This window comes from Centrocercus urophasianus, unplaced genomic scaffold (assembly GCF_019232065.1).
Source record: "Centrocercus urophasianus isolate 14NV4802_14NV808 unplaced genomic scaffold, USGS_Curo_1.0 seq_18, whole genome shotgun sequence".
In the NCBI taxonomy this organism is placed as follows: domain Eukaryota; kingdom Metazoa; phylum Chordata; class Aves; order Galliformes; family Phasianidae; genus Centrocercus; species Centrocercus urophasianus.
In genome coordinates, this window is record NW_024884733.1 from 8,158,076 (window position 1) to 8,176,162 (window position 18,087).

General features: G+C 36.0%; 1 protein-coding gene across 1 annotated transcript in view; it reads right to left on the bottom strand.

Annotated features, from left to right (window-relative positions):
* Positions 1–18,087, bottom strand: part of DENND1B (DENN domain containing 1B) — a 144,322-nt gene that overhangs the window by 50,160 nt on the left and 76,075 nt on the right. Inside the window, exons 10-12 of the mRNA XM_042818985.1 lie at positions 9,250–9,350; positions 3,549–3,594; positions 1,958–2,059 (exon numbers count right to left, since the gene is read on the bottom strand). Of these exons, the coding sequence (XP_042674919.1) occupies positions 1,958–2,059; positions 3,549–3,594; positions 9,250–9,350 (249 nt within the window). The remainder of the gene's footprint in view (positions 1–1,957; positions 2,060–3,548; positions 3,595–9,249; positions 9,351–18,087) is intronic.

The window sequence follows — 18,087 nt, forward strand, 5'->3', positions numbered from 1 at the left end:
TTTTTTGTGCCAAAGCCTGAGCTCTGTCTTTTGTTTGCAGATTTTCTAGCTATAATTTTTGCTTTCCATTAATTTTTAATTAAATTGTTTTATATATTGAAATACAGAAGGAGATTAAATTATTCAGAAGCTTCATTATAAAATCCTAAAATAACTTGTGAGTATATTTTGCATAAAACACAATACTGTTGTTTTGTTGTTGTTGTTTTCTCCCCAGTTTTCTTCAGTGAAGTCTACTGTATAGTCTGCACATTAGACAAAATTCACTAACAGTAGTTCTTTATATATGTATCCTGAGGAAGAAAATACTCCTAAAAGTACGAAGAACTGTAACTTCTACTTTTTTCATGCTAGCATATTCATTTAGAGAACACTTTGGTATGCATCTGTAAAATGAGAGCTTGCATTCAGTGAAGATTCATTTCCACTTGTCCAGAGGACCTCCAGCTACTCTAGTATGTGACCAACGATGATGCCTAATTCTCAATTCTACCTCCAGCTATTATTTGACAAGAGGCACGTACCTCCATAACATTATAACCTCAACCTTTTACACTGAATACAAGGTCAAGAAAAATCACCAACACAACGCAAGTTTACCCTCATAAAATACATATGCTCTTATAAAATACAACACATTCAAAACTCCTGTGCATCTATATGTACACACTTTTTCATACATCAACATAAAATTGCATAATTCCAGAATATTTTATATAATCAGTTTCTTATACATTACTGAACTGTAGTTGATACTGAATCAAGAGGAATACTGACCAGACGAGCTACACAAAGCCTACATTTAAATGCTATTATAATGAAAGGGAACTTACATCAATAAAATCATCAAGAGTTGGATTTCTGTTGTTTCAAATACATACAAATTATCAGCAAAAACAAAGTATGTAGTGACAAAAATAGTATGTTACATCAGTGCCTTTCTTCGATTATGACAGTTTGTTTTTATGATTTTACAATTTCAGAAAATGTAGCTCTTTGATTTCAAATTTTGATAAAAAATTCTTTGTGCTGACAACAGTTTGTGCATCTATAAGTAAATAATCAAAACAGCGATTTTAAAATAATTTTTTTTCAGAGCTCTGTTGAAGGTAGGTGAATTTTGTGACTATATAAAATGATATACAGAACATGTTCCCCTATAGGCAATAGGAAAAAAAGGAGGGGGAGACCCTCTGCAAGATCAAAGTCCAGAAAGAACTGGCACTTAATTTATCATCCTTTACAGACAAAAGACAGTTTTCGTCATTTCAAAAGGATCAGATGTCTTTTATGACAAACTGGGTTTGCAGTTTAATTTACAAATAGAATTCTAAGTAAGCAGTCTTTGCTCTGCCAAAGCAAATGACAAACAGTATAGGTTTTCACTCGTGCAGCCCTCAGCAGGATAGAAGAGATTAAAATAAAACTGAAATAATTTAGAGAAAACAAATAAATGTTTCACAAAGTTGAAGAAGATCAAAGCCTGAATTTTCTGACCCCAACTGTACAAGCATTTCTTATTATATTGACCAGTGCCATCAGATCATTAATTAAAAGGAAAACGCTGGCAGGTGGCAGGGAAGAAGAAGCCGATAATTGGCCCCCTTCTTCTTTTTGCCTTCAAAAACTCTCTCGTTCTTTTGCAAGACATGCCACTAGGCAGACAGAAATGCCTACTTTGTAATATAATGATTAAGATGAGATGAAGAGACTCTTGCGTTTAGAGCAGCTATGCCTAATGAATGCAGCTAGCTTTATAATTATGATCCTACTTTTACAATAAGGAATATGATGTACCATTCAACATCTCCTCAACTGTCAGAAATGTAAAATATCAAACAGAGGATTACATTTGCTGCTTTTTACCCCCCCTATTTCTTTTACAGCAGTTAGCAAAATCAGGCAAAAAAAGCATCCATACAAAAGAGAAACTCCAAGAAACATCTATAAGACTCACCACTTCACTGGGTAGGTTGCTCAGGTCATTAAAAGGGTTTTCTAGATTGTTTGTGTCAACGTTTAGCAAAACCACATCTTCCAGTGATCTATTTTTCACTCTCTGCAAAGAGAAAAAAATACAAAAAAAAAAAAAATTACTACAGCATCCTCCTTGAAGTGCCTTTTTACTGTAATAGCTGGAATAGAAATTATGATTTTTTGAAGAATAATACTGACAAAGACAAGGTTGAGCTTTCACATGTAATATCTGTAAATTAGACATAGGAGTCAAAGATTATTAGAATACTTTTCTCAGCAAACACTATGGTTTTATTAATAACCTCTGAAATACAAGAGTATTCAATAAATTAATTCCTGAAAACAGAGAATTATTTAAAACAGTTAAGCACAATATTATACATATATATACACACACCCACACATACATATCTTTTAAAAACATTTAATTCTTTCATGTTTGTGAAAATTAGATAGGATAATAATCATATAACCAGAAGAAAATAGAGCACAGTAATTATTTTCAGATTTATGTAAGTCCCATTCATGTGACCATGTGACGTCTACTATCATTTCAAAAGATACTCTTTTGTCAATGGATTTGACTAGCAAGTAAGAATTAAACAATTTATTCCTTTGAGAGAACAATTTTTTAAAAAAGCAGATAAAACTCTTTATGTATGGTCCTACAATAATATGCAATATTATGGGTCAGAAAATAATATCAGGATTTCGGTGATTTCATTTACAGAGTGTATTTGTTTTGTCATTTTCTGACTAAATAAAGATCCTAGTCAAGATATTACTATCAATGCACATAGATTATAGGAGCTTGGTCAATGAGAAAAGAATATCTGCCTACAGTTAGGAAACAAACTTGCCAGAGGTTCAGATAGGAGGAGAACCTTGTTGGTTTTGCAAATGTGAATTCTTCGTCAGAAATTGTGCTAGTAGAAGAATAAAACAGTTCCTGGATCAATTACCTACACTGCATGATAATCATACTACACATGTAGACAGACTGACATGTGTCATTAAACAGTAATTAATACAGACAAAACAATTTATTTTTCTATTTATCACTTGGGTGAGATCCATTGTTTTATTGTATGTTTAAGTATGAAAAAGCTTTTGGTTTTAGACAAAATTTTCTGTTTTCTAAAATAAAAGTCAAATGTTATTGGATGAATGCTGGATCCTGATTTACAGTGGAAGAAGAACGCAAGTCAGCTGAGGAATCAGAAGGATGCTGACTTTCACTTGGCAGTGACTCAGAAATAAATTTAATTACTATTACTGGAAAGATCTGAAATGTTGCTGAACCTCTAACAAAAACATAAAAAATAGTATCACTGAGATAGCTAACATGCACAGAAACAAATCATGATGTAGAGCTTGTATTTTTCAATTTAGTGTTTGAAAAGTATCATTTCAAATAGGGACAACTTCACTTTTTAAAACGTTGAAGCTTAACATTTATTATTCTGACCTAATAATAGGAGATTTTTTTCTGAAACATTTTCACTGACATTATTATTTATGGTACACACATCTCATGCTTATCACTACTCAGAAGTGTATAGTTAACTTACCTCTATTAAGCTTAAGTGGACGCCAATTAAATAAGGCATGGGTGCACTGAAGAAAAAAGAGAAAATCAAATTATTTTTTAGCTACAGCAGCATTTGTAGCTTTAAACATTTAAAAAGTTAGCTTATTTGGTCTCCAGGAAATATTCACTGTGTAAGCTTGTATTAAACGTATACAGGTGCTCTTGAAATTTTTACTAGCTGATAGAAATTACTATCATTATTACAGTGTAGTAAAGGTGACCACAAAATAAATGACATTGGTTCTAACTGAGGAATTAGGAATGAAATGGTGTGTAAGGCTTCATCCTCCTGCATATCTAACTTCAGTGACTACTATATGGCTACTATAGCGAAAGCAATCCTATCCCATTGGAGAAAATTGTCCACTGCCTGTAGTACAATAATTTTAAAATTCTGGAGAATGTGGTGCCAGTGAGCTTCTGCAGTGCACATATAATATCTCATGTAATATCTTATATGACCCAAGACAGCAAGCTTATTATTTCCAATTTGCATGAGACAAGTAATCATTCTTCACAGAGCCTCTGCAATGAGACCTCTTGCAGTATGCAAGCAAGAAAGTAAACTAATCAGATCAATTTTCACTGTTTTCTATAATGTTCTCTTTTGTCTATTAATCTGATAAAAAATATATTCACTATCTAGTGTTAAAAGAAAAAAATAATCATCATTGTGCTTTTTTATGCTCTGAAATTACTAAAAATATTCTCTCCAGAGAAGCGAGTAATAGATAGATCAGTTCAAGGAAGTCTGTAAGAAATGAAATACTAAGAGAGCAGAGAGAAAAATCAAGACTGAAAAATAATCTGAAAGCAAGACCACAGATATGAACAGTGTATCAGTCCGATCACCTAGCTGAGCTTAACAAGGCACTGACCACTCAGGGACCCAATTCCTGAAGCCCAGGAGGGGCTCCCCTGGGCCACTACCCATGGCCTCAGCAGTGCAGGTCCAGCTCTGCAAGAGAAGCAAACGCAGCTGGCTACAGCCATTGATATTGTAGAAAAAACTGGGCACACTATGGATTATCCAATTGTACTCATTAGGAATGTCTCACAAGAGAATATTGACTGAAACAAATGAAAACAAAACGATCTAAAAAGTAACTGACAGATCAAAACGAGTTTTCACGATATTTACACTATCAAAAATCAGAGGTTTGGACAGACCACAAAATCTCATTGCGTAAGGCTCTCAGGCAGTGGTGTGCAGACTTCCAAAAAGGGAAATGAAGACTCCCACATCTTTGCAATGTCTTATTCTTAGCCCGATACTGAAAATCTGAGACCGCTTCAGCCAGGCTAGGGCCTTATGCCTTCCAGACTAAACACAAATTACATGAAAACACAAATGGGTTTCTCTCCAAGAATGTGCTCGCAGAGCAGATGCACATACATTCATATGCAGTGAGGAGTTAGACAGCTTGAAGACACTATAATTTCAAGAGTGTCTGACACTAGGCAATATATTTGAGTGAACAAATGTGAGCAACTGTGGCTGGCGCGTAAGTGCAGATTCTTCTGCTGAATGCTGAGCAAAACAGATCTTCCCCAGGTTCATCACATCAGAGCACCTCAGTGTTACAAGTGACACAAACCGGAGAAACTACAATGAAAAGAAGTGCTATATCACCTATGTATTTCATGCACACTTTTCTAGCAGCTTCACCAGGCCTGTACTGACTTGTAATAGCTGATGATTTGCTCCATTAATAAACCTGTCATTAGAAAGGGTAGTGTGCAGAACAAAGCAACAGATACACCATTCCAATTTCAAAGTTAACAGAACAAAGCTAATTAGATAAACATATCTTGAAAATGCATGAAATAAAAAAAGCAGGCATGGGGAAGTCAACTTGATTTTCAGCAAAGAATTAGTTTTGTTATTGCTGGACTCCGAAGCCCTAACACCATACTTTTGTAAAATGCACATAAAGTTGTTTATTGTGGTACTACTGGGAGCTGCTATACAATTTTTCCACTTGCTAATGCATGTTGTTACAAAAAATATGATTAATCTACAGCATCATTTCCTAAAATAATTACTATGTTACACAAAACATGCATGTTAATTGGAAAATAATTGTCCTACTGTCATGAAAACAGACTTGCACATACCCCAACTCAGGAAATATCAAATCACATAAGAAATGCTACAGTCCTAGCTTGAATTTTCTAATTGCATTATATTCTCCACACAGCATCAGTAGAACAGACACTTTATCATCTACAGACTAAACTGTCATACACTCATATCAGCAACTTAGTTTGCCCAGAAATTACACAGAAATTCAATATAACGTGCTTTACCCTTTACAAAAATTGATTTTATTCAAATATAATTACTATAAGAATGATCAAACTTAATTCCTCTGAAAGCTCTCCTGAATGCCAGACCTTCACTGCATGAATGCAACTATATCATACAATGGCTTGGGTTGGAAAGGATGTCAGGGATGATCATGCTCCAGTGCCCCTGCCAGAGGCAGTGTTGCCAGCTACTGGGTCAAGTACTAGACCAGGCTGCCCAGGGGCCCATCCAACCTGGCCCTAAACACCTCTAATGATGGGGTACCCAAAACCTCACTGGGCAGCCTGTTTCAGCACCTCTCAGTGATAAACATCCCCCTGAAATCCCATCGTCATCTCCTCTCCCATAGTTTACAACCATTTCTCCTTGTCCTATCAATATCTAACCTTATTAAAAGTTGATTTCCCTCCTGCTTATAATCTCCCTTTAAACACCGGAAGGCCATAATGAGGTCTCCCTGCAGCCTTCTTATCTCCAGACTGAACAAACCAGCTCCTTCACCCTGTCTTCTTAGGAGAGGTGCTCCAGCATCAGCATCTATGCGGCCCTCCTCTGGACTCCCTCCAAAGCTCCATTTCTTTCCTGTGTTGGATGCCTCAGAATATCTTTTCTTCTGTATACTTCAGTATATTAATCTTAAAAAATACTTAGAGAACTGTATTTAGAAAACATGCTGCTCAAGAATACGTTGTAGGAAACTTATTTCTAACCAACCTGGATTACGTAACACTCCACATTGGTGGACTGTCATTACATTTAAAACCTGTCTCCACATGAAATTGCTTGATAGAACCAAAGAGGTTTTCTGATTACAAAGGAAAGTGGGTGAATTTAAGTGTTTTAGTGCAGATTTAACTCAAAGAGCACTTTGCTTTTCTCACACCCACAAAACGTATCAGCCAAGCAGTTTAATTGCTTAAATCCTAACCCCTATAAAACTGCATCATTTATCTTCAGGAAATTTTAAAACTGTATAGTTCAACTCATTAAAAACAAAAAAGGTGGATTTCTCACAAAACATGTTAGATGATTAACGTGCAAAGTACACTGCAGGATCAGGACCTTTACTTAGAGAAGTAAATTTAAATGTATTTTATCTTTGTTTAAACATGTTCATACTCCCATCAAATGGCCAACATTATCAAAGTGATAATCCTCTACTTTGTTTATTTTACTATCATTCCAGAACAATGCTAAGAAAATGAGTTAGTGGGAGACATCTCAAAGTGCAAGTTAAACAACATAGTCTTTAAGCAGAGAAATACATTATGTTCAAGAGGAAAAAAGGTTTTCATAAGAGAAATTACTCTGTCAAAAATATCAAAACGAAAATATGAAAAAAAACATTTAGAAAATTATTTCATTCACTTTCAATTGATCTCGGACCACACACTAAGTCTGGTCTAATGTATGTTTTGACTCTATAAATTCATCAAGTTTTTCTAACCTTGCATAGTATACAGCTAAGAGGAAAACATTTATTTCCTGTTAGACACCAGAGAAGTAAGAAAAAAGGTATTTTGTGCTTCTATTACACTATTCCAACCTATCTCTGAAAAGAACCATTCAAACCAAACTTGATCAGAGAATCGCAAAAACATAACAATCTAATAAAAGTCTGAATTATAGCTACTGTAGTAAATTCATCAATTGTGCATTTCCTTCTGTGAACTTCATGTTTCCATTCGAACAACAAGAAGAGAAGGAAACTTTTTTTCCACTTCTATTGTCACGTAGTAAAAGAGAAAAGAAGATATAAATGAGTTTTACAAGTTTAAGAAACAACATGCTTCTCTCTAATGAGTAAAAAAAATTCTCAGGTCATGCCATAATGACCTAGAGTCTCAAGTATTATCATCATCACAGGGAGCTGTATACAGCATCTAACATTATTATTTCTCAAAACATCATCTGTGCTTAGGAGGGCAAATAAAAAAATCTTTTAGCATTCAGGATGCACTCGGCAGGGTACAACTTAAATAAGGGGTGTTGATCTACCTTCTGAGAACAGCATTTACGGATGATACTGAAGAAAATAAAAAGCTTCTGGCAGTAAGTTCAAGTAATACAAAAACTAAGCAAATACATCCAAGCTATATCCCCATCTTGGTGCATATTATCAAAGCTAGGAGGAAAAAATTGGAACAGAGTTTCTCCAGAAGAAAACTATCATTAAAGATGAAAGGCTTAGCTACTGTTGAAAGCAAAGCATGAAGGGGTGTTTGTTAAAAAAAAATAATAATAATATACAGATGAAGTATAGGAATCATCCTAGACAAAGTTATACCATGGACAAACATTGAAAACTAGAGGAAAAATATCAAAGGCTTGAGGAAATGTAATGAGAATTTCTTTCAAAACAAGAAGTTCAGTGGAGTGGGTGGAGTTCAATCCAACATCAATATTTACAGGTTTCAGAAAAAAAAAAAAAGCCCTGCAAGCGCATAAGCGCATAAACATGATTTATTTCTGTGAAGAAAAAACGTTAACAGAAATACAAGAATTAGGCTGGTACGCATCTGACTTGGACTCAAGTTTTGTCTATAATAATTCTTGATCTCTAAAATGGCTTTAAACAGTTCATTTATCCACCACAGATTCATAGCATCTATTTGAAGTGAAGGCCTCCACGGAGAGATACTCTTGTATTAGTTCCCTAAGGGAAGCTCATTTGGTAACACTGGTACTACTGTCAACAGAAGTAAATCCTTTTTTAGCCTGAAATCTTAAAAACCAAATACCTGGAATTGAAAATTACCTCAAATTAGCCTGGTATAATGAGTAATGACCTTCCGAAAGGAAACATCATCCCTTAAAGGATCAGATGTCACTCAAAAAGTGGCCTTTTCCAGTGTTTTAAGTATAAAAAGGAGATTTAAAGCAAATTTGGCTAAGTGTTGAATATGATCCTGAACCTGGATGAGCCTAAAGCACAGACACGGAATTATTCCTTGCACATAAGAAAAACACTGATGCTTAAAAACACTAATGCTTAATTCCAGAAAGATCAGTCAGTGTTTTTTGAATGCTGCTATCAGTATCACCTATCTCAAGTTAATGTAAACATTAAATAAATGAAAACTATAAAACTGTTACATTTAACTTACTGAACATGACAACTCTACCAATGATACATGAACTGTTATAACAAGCATGATTCTTGGATGCTCTGTTGACAGTAATCAGGACAGCAATTCAAAAACCATGTAAAAGCATATTGAAATATCTCTGTTCAAGACACTGATTGAAGTGTTTTCATGTATCAGACCCTGCGCATTTAGTCACGTAAGTAGACCTCGTTCTCATGAGTTACTTCGAATTGTAAGACAGGTAAGAGTCTCAGAAGTGAAGATAACAGGTTATATCTTACCAGCAGTAGTCCAGGAGATGCGGAGGAAGCACTGGGATGTAAATGTGCTGCCAATACATGGGATACAATAATGCAGCTGATGCATGAACACAAGCAGTTAACTAAAAAAAAAAACAAACCGCACACACAGAATTAGCAACAAAAACTAAGATGAAGAGTAAACAGAAAATACAACATTTTAAAATAACTTTTGTATCTGCAAGAAACTTCACGTCCTCAAACCACATATGATAGCATTTTTAATTACTTTAATTGCTTAAATACGTATATGAAAAAACCTAATATATGCACAACATTCACAAGAAGTCAGACTGATGAGTCAAATTCCAAATCAGCTCTTCTCAGCTTATCTGAAAAAGATAAGCATGCAGTTGTTGATGCTTGTCATGATCAACAGTTGCAGGTACAGCCACACACACACAGCATGAGTGCAGCCCTGCTGCACCAGCTGGGCCAGGCTGGAAAGGCAGCATGGGGACTCACCCACCTTCCTCTTTGGAACAAGGGGAACTGATCATGCATGAAGCCACGCAAGTGTGCTGCACTCGAGAAGAATTCAATTCTAAATCTGTCACTCTATTTCCAAACTACCTTTGCAAAAATAAAATAAATCTAAACAGAATGTTCCTTGTGACGGTAATGCAACTGCGTTACAACTTTCAAAAACTTCTGCCTTTCTCCCCTGGTTCCTAAAACAGAAATTGGCAAGTCTGGCAGCCAGCACCACCAGAAGATGAAGAACTCCTTGACCAAGAAAGGAGAAGTTACAATCTGCTTCCATTCAAAATGGTCACGTAGGCACAGCTGGTTTCTGTTGGTTTCTGTACGCTTTTAGTTCGTTTTTCGCCTGTTTTCTGGTTAATTTTTAAACAAAGCATCACTATGGAATTGATGAGGAGCTAAGCCTTGTTCACTTCTTGAGCAAACAAAATAATCTGCAATACCTTAAGAACTTGGATTTCATCTCTCATGTACGGCATTATTATTAGGGAATCAGTTTGTTTTATTTATGTTAGTAGGTAACCACAGAATGAGAAAATATCAAAATCATGTTCAAAATTAGGCAGCCAATAACCACCACATACAATACTAAAAACAAGACGAAAATTATATACATATACACACACATTCATATACATACTCATATGTATAAATAAAGCCTTACACGAGATCAACTAGGGTAAGAACTGCGCTTGAAACAAAAAATAAGAAACTCAGCCATAAGATTTAACACAGTCTCTCACAGGTTTGGCAGGTCACACCCAGAGAGCAATTTCTGCTATTGATGCTATATTGTCCTTCTGCTTTCCTGCTTTACTTACCAGCATCGCTTAATGAAGGCTGAGCATGGAAGCACACACAAAGGAAATGCCCTACACAGAAGACTCCAAGCTTATAGAAGAAGACAAGACTGTCCTAATGTTTTACATCACAACAAAATTACTGTCTGAGGTTAACTTGATTATCGCTGCCCTTTATTAGATGTGTACTTTTACAGTAACAAAATGAAGAGCTAAAAATTAAATGTAAATCCTGCCTATGTAGCAAGTGCTAAAATATTATGGATTTTACAGGAAAAAACGTCCCTGTTGGTGAAACAGATCAGCAGTTAAAGCTTTCACACCCAGGCTGACTTAGACAGTTACTCCTGTAAATAAAAATTACGCTGTAATTTTGTATATATATTTTTACACTAAAAAGGAGAAAAAAATCATTAGAAGAACACCGCAGCAGAAATCAGGGACAATTACAATTTGTGCACCACAGTTTGCTCAGCACTCAGATTAATATAACACGATTAAATATGGAAAAGAAGAGGGTCTGAAAGCTCCTAAGGGATATCATTAGGGCAAATTGCCAAAGAATGAAACATGAGCCAGTCAGGAGAGCTGGAAGCTGCAGCAGTACCAAGGGACCTGAGCGCTCGACAGTTGGAGCTTGAGCGCGGTGTGAGCTGCGGGTTAAGGCGACGGGAGGCTGCTCGCTGACACACGGGATGTCACCATTGACCGGCGCACGGCCCGCGCCTGACAGCTCTGCTGCAGGAAGCCAAGGATATCATCATCCCCTACTTAAACTGGTCGGTTCGTATTAACATTTCGCTTCCTAGTTTCACAGCAAACAGCTGCAATTACTCTCCGTTCAGACTTACAAAAAAGGCTGTTTTAATAATTAGAGCTTGGTGACTAAGAATTAATTGATTTGAGGGATTAAATTAATAAACACTTACCCCTTCCCTACGTGGTGGGATTTATGAGCTTTATTTTCGTATTCTTCCCCTTCTGTGTTTAACTTCTACTACAAATAGTGTAAATCAAGCTCAATATCATGGGTTTTGGTCCTTTAATAATTCCATATTCACTCCAAGTAATCATAATGACCACATAATAGTCTTCACAGAATATAAATTTCAAATCACGACTACCTACACATGCTACCTATATATATAAAAATCAGGGTGTAATTCAATCACAGACCGAAATGAAGCTGAGCATACGGTTACGTGGGTGATCCCCCTGATGTATACATCTACCTCCTCCTCTTAATAAGTGTTTTTAAATTATGAATTAGCATGACGATACAATTTGAATAAAGAAATATTTTTCTGTCTTATGCCTGTATTGTATTTTAGCTCTTGCTTTAGCAGAGAAAGGGGACAATTCCATTTAAAATAATAGAAGTTTTATTAACTTTTGTTTCAGAATCTGTATTTTGGTGTAGCACTCAGACTGACATTTAGCATGTGAAACAAAAACAAAAAATAAAAATCAGCATTTCTAGGAGGAATGGTAAAGATTACTTATGCATCAATATTTTGCTCTAGTGGCCCTCACCCTTATTTCCTATAATTTTCAATCTAACGCCTCCTTTCCAAATTTCCATTTATGCTACTGCAGTAGATTTCCAAATATTTTAACATGGCTGGAATATGTTTCAGTTTCCTGCTGTACACAGCCCCCAAGACAAGTGGCTAAGGGATTCTGCTACTCTTCAAACCGTGTGACATTTTAAATACTGTGCCAACTCAGTCTTTAAGCAAATACTGATATGATAATTACCAATCTCATATCAAAACACATTTTCTGGCAAATTTTCTTTTTAAGTGTTTCAACAGTGAAAGGCACCAGCTATTTAAGTAACATATCTTTTTAACTGTCAGTTTCGCACATATTAAAAGAAGGAGATACAGAATATTGCAAATCTCAGAATAACGTTGCAAGTCCAAAGCAACCAGTTCAAGTGAACACACAGGTAGTGAGCTTCCAAATTCTTCTATCTGTGCTTGGAGGTCTACAGAGATGACCACTGGATTTGGGGAGAAGACATCTGACAGCTGCTATGCCTAGGAAAAGAGCCAAGCAGGAACGAGCACCTGCAGGGAGCCGATGTAGGAGAAGGGAAGGCAGAAAGCTCCAAGTGGAGAAACCAGCCTCTGTTACTTGACTGAGAGAAGCACATCTGGTGAGGCCTTTTGCAGAAAACAGTCCTTTGCACTGTTTATGGAAAAAGGTACTTGCATGGAGCCTGTTTGGTCATGATCCACTTTTAAACAAATTATTCAGAGAAGCAGCAAAGATTTGAAAAATCTCCTTTTCAGGACAGGCAGTTATTAACCTAAATCACGAGATTCTCTTCAAAGCTTTGTAAAACCTTTCCTACTTAGCCTGTGACTACTGGAGATTACATCAGCAGGGAACTCAGACTGCTTTTACAGTAAAACTTGCATAAAATTTGCTGTATTTATATACACACAAACACAAATCAGTGCTCAACTCTATAATATGCTAAACATTCTTAAATTTTTGAGAGCAGAATGTTTCTGCAGGGCCTACATATTGCAAATTTGATAGTTTATCATCTGGTTTGAAGCAGTGAATGACATTGGAATATACACCTAGAGTCCACTGCACTGGAGAATACTACCAGCATTGTAAGGTGCCCATTACAAAATGGGCTGGCGATTTTTAAATGAAGCTTTCGTCTTTTGAACTCCATGTGTCAATATTGAACAGAACTTTCAGTATATCTCCAGCATTTGTTATTTCTTTAGAGCATTTTTCTTTATTTCAAACAATTTCTTCCAGGTTGAAACTTTTATTTAATGTAATATTAAAAATGGGTTGAAACAAAGGGGTTTTAAATCACATAAACAACTTGAGTCCATTAAAATTTAATTTTGAATTGCCTGTGTTTTGAGAAGAATAAAATTGTGTCCCATTCTATCAGTTAATTTATTAACATTAGAGTACAACTGAAAATTTCAGCTTTAGGTCTCTTCTGGTAACTGTGGTCAGCATCACCATCTCAGCTTTCACCACATGGCCAGGAAAGCAAGCATTGTTTTTGCTAAAATTCTGCAGCGATTCCAGCACAGTCATTTTCCCTTTCTCCTCATTAAAAAAAAAAAATATATATATATAAATATGTCAGAACTAAGTGTGAGCAGATAATATGGTCTCTCCAAACAGTGGAAGAACACATTACAAAGTTTGTAAGAAAAATTCATTATTGGGTGACAGTTAACTGATTAATACCAACTACCAGCAAGGCTGAGATGATGCACAAATCCTCAAGAGACCAAGGAGTTCCCTTTCTCCTCACAGCACTGAGCTGCAACTCAGGAAAGACTGTTCAAAATTTACACAGTGCTGAACAGGAACAGTCTGAACAGCTTTAATTCAAGCCTTGATCAAAACAGGTTTACCCACTTCAGGACAGCTCCACCTTCCCCACCATGTATCTATAATAACTCTAGTGTGTGTATCTGCTACTCCAATACTCAATTTATTAATGAACTGTTGATTTTAAAATGAGTACCTTATTTTGTTAAAAAAAAAAAACAGAGCAATATATCAAGAACAAAGATTTTCCACTCATATTATGTTTATTTTACACCCATTACTTACACAATTTCAATGAATAATATGAAAAACAATTATTCTGTATAGAAGTATTATTTCTAATCTACTTCTTACTTCCTATAAAGAATAATTTTATTTAAAGCAGTTTCAGTAACCCAAGGTAGAAAGAGATGCAGAGCACAGGTGACAAGGCTTGCACACATTGCAGTGCAAAAGCTAGAAGTATGGAATTTGATTAGCAGAATCTTGTCTGAAAGCCAAAAATGGCAACAGAAGTTAGACAAAGTAAAATTAACCCATGACACTGTACAACCTTTCAAAATCTACAGTAAGTAACTAAAGAATTACTGTGATAAAACCATTTCCTGAAAAGCCTTCAAACACTGTCAATCTCTGTCAACACCATGTCCAGAAATGCCTACTGGAGTGCTCTCTCCCTCCTCCCTCACAGTGCCACTGGGCTAAAGAAACGTTTCCCTCCCACTGCCTTGACCACACATATGTTGAAAGATGTCAAAGATTCTGCTAACTCATCTACTTAGCTATACCTACAGCAATAAGATGTAGAGGGTCACCATTCCTAACTCGGTAGCTGCCATCAACCTGGACCAACTCTTACTGCACTTACCCCAGCACTCGCATTCATTAGAATTCCTGTGAAAGCAATAGGCTCTTTCTGAAGAAGCCTTCATCAGATGAAAGGAAGCATCTCTTCTTTATCAAAATCCCTAAGATCATCAACTTTGTCACAGGTGACCTCCATATCTAAATCTTGTTTGGTCAAGAATGAAATTAGGCCCCAATCTGAAACAGACATTTAATGCTTGCTAAAGCAAGTTTTCTCATCCACTTCTTGAATGGGCAGGTGAAGACTGCTGGGAATTAACAATGGGAAGCGAGCCCTTGCTTTGGCCATTTTGTAGTACAGAACATATAACCCTCCCCAGCTCTAAAGAATATATATAGTCAGACTAAATCATACACTTAGTCTATTCTGCTGGCACTGGAAAGAAGACAGAAGCCACTGATTAAAAAAAAATATATATATATTAAGCAGCAAAAGAGACCAGAGTGTACTATCCAAGCCATGATAACCAAAGCCGCTTCTCATGCATTTCTTTAATTTAGCTCCTGGCTAACAGTTTCCCATCTGCCATCCCCATAACCTCAAAGAAGAAAAAAGAGAAGGCCTTAAGTGAGCCATAATGTATTTTCCTCCTGAGGCCCCCAGCACTTCTTCCTCAAATAGAGGAGAGAACAGAGAAGCATTTCTAGACCACAGATGAAAATTTTAACTTCATCCATTGTAAAAATGAAATACAGAGAAGAAAGTAATATTAAAAGCTAGTCTCTGGTGTTTTATTTTAGTGTTATTCACTTCCTTTTATCCTTATTCTAGAAAAGGGAAAGGGAAGAGAAGAGTGTTGCTCATGAATTTGACAGCACTTCACATACAATCAATTTCATTCTTTTCTTGCAATTCTTGATTCACAAAGCAGCATTATGGCATCATTCCTGTGCATTAGTTTGTAAAGGAAAAGACTGAAGACACAGTTTGTTCCTTGCCTATGGCTTCAAGAATGACACATTTCTCAATAACAGAAGCTGAGCAGAAAATAAAATTGAAGTGGTAGTAGACATAAGAAAACTCGGTAAGGAATAGCATCATCAGTGTAAGCATACTATGCTTACATTGAGGACCTACAGGCACTTTTATGGATAATCTGAGGTACATATATGCACAAGTAGGTGTGGTTTGCATAGGAAGAACCACGTAACTATTCAGTTACTCAGTTTCACCATTCCAAAGGTTTTGGTTTTTTTTTTTCTTTGGTTTATGTTTTATGCAGAAAAAGAAATGTTTGGAAGTTAGTCATATCAGCTTTGATACCACCACATTACAGATTAGGTTAACTGACGCACCTCCTACTGATACTCATTTTCTCTATAACAAACTATTTATGCTTTTTTTCACCATGTTAATTTCAGTTCCCTCATTTTCTTAAGTATCTATGCATATTCTTAATAACTTGTTTGTTCTCATTTTAACATTCATTTCCTACCTGCTTTACCTCTTCTCTCTCAAAAAACGACAGAAGAGCATGTATCTATACATCTTTATGTCTTTTTTCTGACCATCTCATAACTCCACCTCTCTTCCCTCATCTATTTTATGACTCTCTATATAGGAAGAGCTATCCTCTCATAAAATAAGGGAGTTCTGCAAATGTTCCTTGCTTCTGAAAGAAAAGTTTCCAGGAAAATAGTTTTTATTAACATTTCCTCCCCCAGAGAAACTCCATGGTATGTTCTTCTGCCATACACTAATTAAGAAGCAGCAGGGAACAGCTTCCTTGTGAATAACTGACAGACAACTTATTTACTGCAAGACTAGAGATAACCACTATGTTATAATTCATCTCACCAACGGCGAATTTCAGAAAAAAAAAACAATAAGGCAGTATGTGAAAAAGCCTTGTCATAATGGTATACCAGAACAGAGAGCTAGCAGTACATTCACATACTCTTCTGTAACTCATCTTCATGTTTCCTCTTCTCACATGAGACAGTGCTGGTCATCCATAGCAGCATATGGACCCCTTCAATTCCCATTTTCATGCAGCCCAACCCACAGCTGTACATGAGATTTTGTTTGGTAGAATTTACTGGATTGCCAAAGTTCACATGAATTGCAAGAGAAAGAAACTCTTGCCTATATCTGAATCTTGCATTTCTTCTTTTTTTCTGAAAAAGTGAAAATTTTATTTTGAAATGAATGTATAGATCACTCTGTATGACAAAATGCTTTCCTTCCACAGAATTTGTATTTAAATGACAGCCAGTTTTTACAGTGCTGCGAGTTTTACACAAGGTGACAAGTAATAGCAATCTGCAGATTTTCTGAACTTCCAAAAAAAGAGTTTTCCAGTTCCTAATTCTTGCTGTAGATCCTAGCCACATATTGACATCTCCCTTCCCTGTTCGCATAATTCCACTGCTAGCAGCACACACTGATAGGACCCCAGCTGCACTCACAGCATCCACCTCTGGCCAACTTATCTCACCTCTGGCCAGTTCATCTTAGACTGCTTATACCTGAACTCTTAATTATTAAATGCCACCACTCCTTCTGTGCACAAACCGAATGATCTAATTGACCTAACGTTTCAAAATGAATTCTAACAATACTTCTGGGAGCTCAATAAGTATCAGCAGAATATCTGTGCTGCTTGGCAAGTTAGTGATAAATTCCTACCCGTTTCTATTTTCTAAGAGATAAATTTAGTCTTTAACACATTTCTGCCCACAATGTACTACCTCGCAAGAACTTGAGATAAGAATTTCACTTCAAGTCTATATTCTTTTTAATTACTCGGATAGCATTGTTTGAAATCAATCTATGAAACAATGTACATTTTCAGATAAAATTGTAACTACGCTGTAGTGCAGAATGAAAAAAATATTGTAGCTATAGGTGATTGAATTAGAACTGGGAGTATCACATCAGCATAAGGAAACGTGATGCTGTCACTAAGCTGTATGACAGTTCCTAATACAATGCCTTTGTTTTCCCAACCTGAAAGGCTTGTAGAGAGCCAATTCTTTCACTGTTTTGGATCTTTACTTTGCAGCAGAGAAACATCTCCATAAATAGTCAGCTTTGTACACCAATTAAAAACAAAACAAAAGAACTGTATCTTGCTAGGCTCCACACTAATGTGCACTGCATTCCTAAAATCACACCTCAGCTATCTGGCCCAGTCACAAAGCACTTCTTGGCTCATTTTTTAAGTATACCCAGCAATCTGCAACACATACACCACAAAGAAAATTTAAATGAAATGTGAGAAATAGACAAACACTGCAGTTGCCTTCTGAATCAGTTGATAGTATTGCTGTTTTGGGACAAACGGATTTTGGAATCAACTCTAGAGTCTTAGATTTTGGGTTAGATGTAAAAGGCGTGATATGACTC